Genomic DNA, 5,360 nt, shown 5'->3' with positions numbered 1-5,360 from the left:
TTTCACCGTGTTAGCCAGGATGGTCTCGATCTCCTGACCTCGTGATCCGCCTGTCTCGGCCTCCCAAAGTGCTGGGATTACAGGTTTGAGCCACCGCGCCCAGCCATTTTTGTATTTTTAGTAGAGATGGGGTTTCACCATGTTGGCCAGGTGGTCTTGATCTCCAGACCTTGTGATCCGCCCACCTTGGCCTCCCAAAGTGCTGGGATTACAGACGTGAGCCACCATGCCCAGCCTATTTTTTTTTAAATATATTTTTTGTTTTTTGTAGAGAGGAAATCTGTTTCCCAGGCTGTTTTTGAACTCCTAGGCTCAAGTGATCCTCCCACCTTCGCCTCCCAAATTGATGATATTACAGGCGTGAGCCACTGTGCCCAGCCAGGGAACATCTATCTGTTGACTTACTTTCCTGTTCTTAGTTACGGTCTGTACCATGGGGCTTGAGAGGATATGAGTAGACAGCCAGTCCCAGTCCCTACTCCAGGGACAGGACCATGGCAGGTCTGCAGCCCGACTGCATCCCCCAATAATAACCCAACTCTTCCTGGCAGGCTATTCTTGGTTGTCTTGTCCCCTGTTGGGCTGCCCCTGCTAAGGTGAGGCTACCTGTGACAGATGATGGACAGGAAAAACAGGACAGTTAGGTGGCCTAAGTGACCTGAGAGGGAAACTAGCAGTGGCAGGGATGACTGTGAGCAGCCTGTGTCTGGGCAAATGCTTCCACTGAAGAGTCTCTTCCCCGAAGATGCAGGATAGGGACAGGAGGGGTAACTACAGCTAAACTCTGACCTCCTAGAGCCCAGCAACACACATCCTTACTCAGAAGTTTTTGGTGGCAAACCACTCAGCCAATCAGTGCCAAGATTTTCTGCCTGTTTTTAAATGTTCCTAACACCATAGTCACCATGACCCACCTGACTGGGAATTCTACAACTGTGTCGAGCTTATCCCTCCAGTATCTGTTGTAGGAGAAACGTTTGAGGTGAACCACCAGGATCTTGGGCAAGGACCATAGGTCAAACTTTTTTGTTGCCTGTTGATGCTTCTTACAGTTGGGACAGTACCTGAAAAGAAAAACCTCTACTTAGTAGGGCAGGCAGGCAACCGGTGCCACCTGTGCATTCATGCATGGAGGCACAGCTGCAGTCCCCTGACAGCTGCCATCCCCTGACAGCTGCCATCCTTTAGGTCAGCACTCAATACTACTGCTTCTGGCCAGGGACCTGTCTTTCAAAATGGGGTGATAGCTTTCCTAGGAAACCTCAACTCACAGAGGACAATGTTGTAGGGTTGGCTATATAAAGAAGTGACACATCCAAATACAAAGGGGTTTATGTGCACAGATGGCCCTGGCAGATCTGAGTCCTGGGGTGCATGGGGCCTCCGCTCAGAGAGTGAGGAGCTGCATACCAGGGGTCATGCTCCCCAAGGGTCTCCATGGTGGTGAAGAGCTCTATGCAGTCTCTCAGGGCCACTGTGGTCTTCTTCTTCTTCTGAGGCTGCAGCATGCTCACATGCTTCTCGTAGGCCTATGGGAAACAAAGCACTCAGTTTTGCTGGAGAAAGAGATCTTACTGCATTAAGACATGAAGGCCTTCAGAGGCTCTCCCACATGGAATATAGTAACCTTTCTAGAGACTCTGAACATAAAATGACAAAATCTTGAAGTGCTTTTCCTTCTCAGTCTTAAATATAACTTGCTAAATTGCTGTGCAACTGGTGAAAGTGATCGCAGTCCACATCCAGAGCAGAAATTAGCAGACACCACCGACCACAAACCCCAAGGGACCTACCTCAGATTCTTGCTCATCATAGTAAAGGCTCCGAGTTTCACTGTCCCAATCAATGGCCAGTGTAGATCGAGCTGAGGAGGACCAAAATGTCACTTGTTATGGAATGGCAAGCAACAGGAGAGGCTCTCCAAGTGACAGGAGTGAGAAGGATCATACTAAGGCCACACCATCAACACCTTCTCCCCCATCAGCAGCCACTGCCAAGAGCAATGCTCTGCAATGGGCCAGCCCTTCTGACCCCCAGACCCAAAAAGCCTTTGGCATAGACTTCCTTAGTGATACAGATAAGCTACAAAGGAACTAACTATGGAGAATTCTGAAAGGGCACAGGTCAAGGGAGTAATAGGGCCCAGATTTATCATCCTACCAGAAACCACAAAAAACCTGAAAATGGATGAAACAATTGTTTTCAGACATTGGATAGAGCAGGAAGGAGATCCCTGAGAGAAGGGGAAAAAAAGAGACCCCCACATCGTCCTAGCTTATTGCCTGCAGGCAGTTTCCAGGACTTAGCATAGGGAAGAGAGGGAAAGACTAAGCTGAAGAGTCAAAGACTGGAGTTTGGGACGATGTGGCTAGAATCTGCAAGGCGTTCCAGCCCGGGCAACACAGTGCGACCCTGTCTCTACAAAAACTGCAAATATTAGCTGGGTATGGTGGGGTGCACCTGTAGTCTCAGCTACTCAGGAGGGTGAGGTGGGAAGGGAGCTGAAAGACAGAGATGCTTCCCCTCCCCCAGCTGGCACGTGTCCTCACTGGCCAATTGTGCTTTTCACACAACCCCTCAGAATGCCTCTTCCTGTCTGTACAGCAGTCTCCACTACAACCTCCATGTGTCAGTGAGGCTACAAAACCCATGACCATCCTCTGAATGGATCACATTTCTTGAGCATTAATGAACAAAATAAATATGCGTTTATTCTTATAAGTGAACAAGTATGGGGAAATGTTGCTGCCAAGAGTGGCCATGGGAAAGGTTACTGACCCACTGCAAACTCCCACAGAGGAAGCGGAGAGAGACCTACTTTCCTCCGAGGTCATCGAGGACCGAGAAGAAAAGCCTGAAAGGTAGGGAGACCTTTGAAACAGTCCTTAGGGGGCTTCAAGCCAAGGATCATACAAGTGTCTGCTCCTGGAGGCACAGAGACTGTGAAAGCCCAATGTGGTATCAAGTGCAAGGATTTTCAAACAGATCCTAAGTCCCTAAAGCCCAGCTTAAAAGGTCAGAAAAAGTGCTTACAGTTGAGTTTAAGTAGTTTTCCATCAGTTGCAAGTGAATTTATGTCAGCTGTTCCATAGGAGTTCACAAGACTGAAGGTAAAAAGGCTTTTTGGGCAGGGCTGGCCTTTGATCTTCTTTTGGGTGGTCTTAGTGGGGTCATTTCCCAGCTCATCTTCCCCACTGCCTTCTGTTTCTGAAAACTGCTCTTTGCCTTCTTCCTGATGCTCCATTTCTTCCTCATCTTCTCCTGGCACATAAATGGAAAACAATATGTATATAATTTCCCACCATTTCAATGTTAAAAATTTTATTTAATACATAACTATGGTGTTTCCTTCCAGATTTTGTTCTGTGTATATGAAGTTAAATCTTTTCCTTTGCATTTAACTTGAATTCACATGTGACCCTCACCACACCCTTGCAAGACAGGCAGACTGGGCACTGCTATTCCACGATGAGGAAGCACAGGCTCAGAGAGCTTAAATGAGCCACCTGCAGGCACAATGAGATTCAGCAGCCCTGCCATCCTGTCTACTGGCCATCACATCACAGCGCATGGTCTCTCACTCTTGCAACTTCATCATTAGGCCCACAGAGAGAAAAGGGCTTAAATGAAACACATACTCAACACTCAAGACGACAGCTTGGTGAGAAACACTATCTTTCATCCATCCATCCACCCATCCACCCACCCACCCATCCATCCACCCACCCATCCATCCATCTGAGACAGTCTCACTCTAGCCATTCTTTCTACCTCTCTACCTACCTACCTACCTACCTACCTATCTGAGATGGAGTCTCACTCTGTCACCCAGGCTACAGTGTAATGGCACGATCTCGGTTCACTGTAACCTTCACCTCCCAGGTTCAAGCGATTCTCCTACCTCAGCCTCCTGAGCAGCTGGGATTACAAGCATGTGCCCATGCCCAGCTAATTTTTATATATTTTTTAGGAGAGACGGAGTTGCACCATGTTGGTCAGGCTGGTCTTGAACTCCTGACCTCAGATGATCCACCAGCCTTGGCCTCCCAAAGTGCTGGGATTACAGACGTGAGCCGCCGCGCCTGGCCCTATTTATTTATTTTTTGAGATGGAGTCTCACTCTCATCCAGGCTAGAACGCAATGGCGTGATCTCAGCTCACTGCAACCTCCGCCTCCTGGGTTCAAACGATTCTCCTGCCTCAGCCTCCCGGGTAGCTGGGACTACATGTGCATGCTACCACACCCGGCTACTTTTTTCTATTTTTAATAGAGACAAGGGTTCACCATGTTCACCAGGATGGTCTCTATCTCCTGACCTCATGATCCACCCGCCCCGGCCTCCCAAAGTGCTGGGATTACAGGCGTGAGCCACCACACCCAGCCGAGAAACACAACTTAAAGGTCAATTGTCTTTTTTTTTTTTTTTGAAGCGGAGTCTCACTCTGTTGCCCAGGCTAGAGTACAGTGGTGCAATCTTGGCTCACTGCCACCTCCACCTCCCAGGTTCAAGCAATTCTGCTGCCTCAGCCTCCTGAGTAGCTGCGATTACAGGCACGCACCACCACGCCCAGGGTTTCTCCATATTGGGCAAACAGGTCTCCAACTCTAGGCCTAAAGTGATCTGCCCTCTCAGTCTCCCAAAATGATGGGATTACAGGCGTCAGCCACCATGCCCAGCTATTTTCAAATATTACAATAAACACAAATATTAAGTATTCAGTTCCCCCAGAAAAAAACCTATCCTGAATTTTCCTTTAACTAGTATTTACTAAAGGTCTCTAAGGTGTAGGTTTACCATGCTAGGTCCCAGGGCTCCATAAGGGGAGCACACAGTCTAAGGGGAAAATTAAAGTATCAAATAAGTAACTTTAGCAAAGATGGGGACCACTCCAAAAGGTGGTGTAAAAGTAACAGAAGAGCAGATTTAAAACAAAGAGTCTACATACTTGATCAGTAAAAATGGAAATTCTGAGAAAAGGAGAATGTGCTATTTAAAAGCCCACAACTCCTGGCTCTCATGGAGGTTCCTTTCCGAACTTGCTTAACTCCTGAGACATGACACTGTCCCTTTACACACAATAAGCCTGTCCCCCTCCTACACTGGCAAGGAAAAACCTGCCCTGCCTGCTGCCTCTCGGAGAAGGGCAGAACCCAAAACTGCCTCAGTCCCACTCAGGAAATGAGCAGTGCCCTCATACTCATAAGAACTCTGTCCTGGTTCACGCCACCAGCTGCCAGTTACCTGGACACTGCCAGAAGCCTTGGGCCAATGCAGTCAGAATTAAATGCCATGGACTGTATTTCACAGGATGAGAAAAAAAGCAGCCTATGATCCCAGCACCTTGGGAGGCTGAGGCAG

At 48.3% G+C, this 5,360-nt stretch overlaps 1 protein-coding gene across 1 annotated transcript in view; it reads right to left on the bottom strand.

The window, feature by feature from the left end:
• Positions 1 to 5,360, bottom strand: part of USP4 (ubiquitin specific peptidase 4 (proto-oncogene)) — a 75,688-nt gene that overhangs the window by 6,558 nt on the left and 63,770 nt on the right. Inside the window, exons 15-19 of the mRNA XM_011939310.1 lie at positions 5,117 to 5,250; positions 3,034 to 3,261; positions 1,794 to 1,864; positions 1,411 to 1,529; positions 915 to 1,064 (exon numbers count right to left, since the gene is read on the bottom strand). Of these exons, the coding sequence (XP_011794700.1) occupies positions 915 to 1,064; positions 1,411 to 1,529; positions 1,794 to 1,864; positions 3,034 to 3,261; positions 5,117 to 5,250 (702 nt within the window). The remainder of the gene's footprint in view (positions 1 to 914; positions 1,065 to 1,410; positions 1,530 to 1,793; positions 1,865 to 3,033; positions 3,262 to 5,116; positions 5,251 to 5,360) is intronic.

The sequence above is a fragment of the Colobus angolensis genome, unplaced genomic scaffold, assembly GCF_000951035.1.
Source record: "Colobus angolensis palliatus isolate OR3802 unplaced genomic scaffold, Cang.pa_1.0 Scaffold18, whole genome shotgun sequence".
NCBI classification, from domain to species: Eukaryota; Metazoa; Chordata; class Mammalia; order Primates; family Cercopithecidae; genus Colobus; species Colobus angolensis.
Note: the sequence above shows the minus strand (reverse complement) of the source record. Positions and strands in the feature narration are given on the sequence as shown.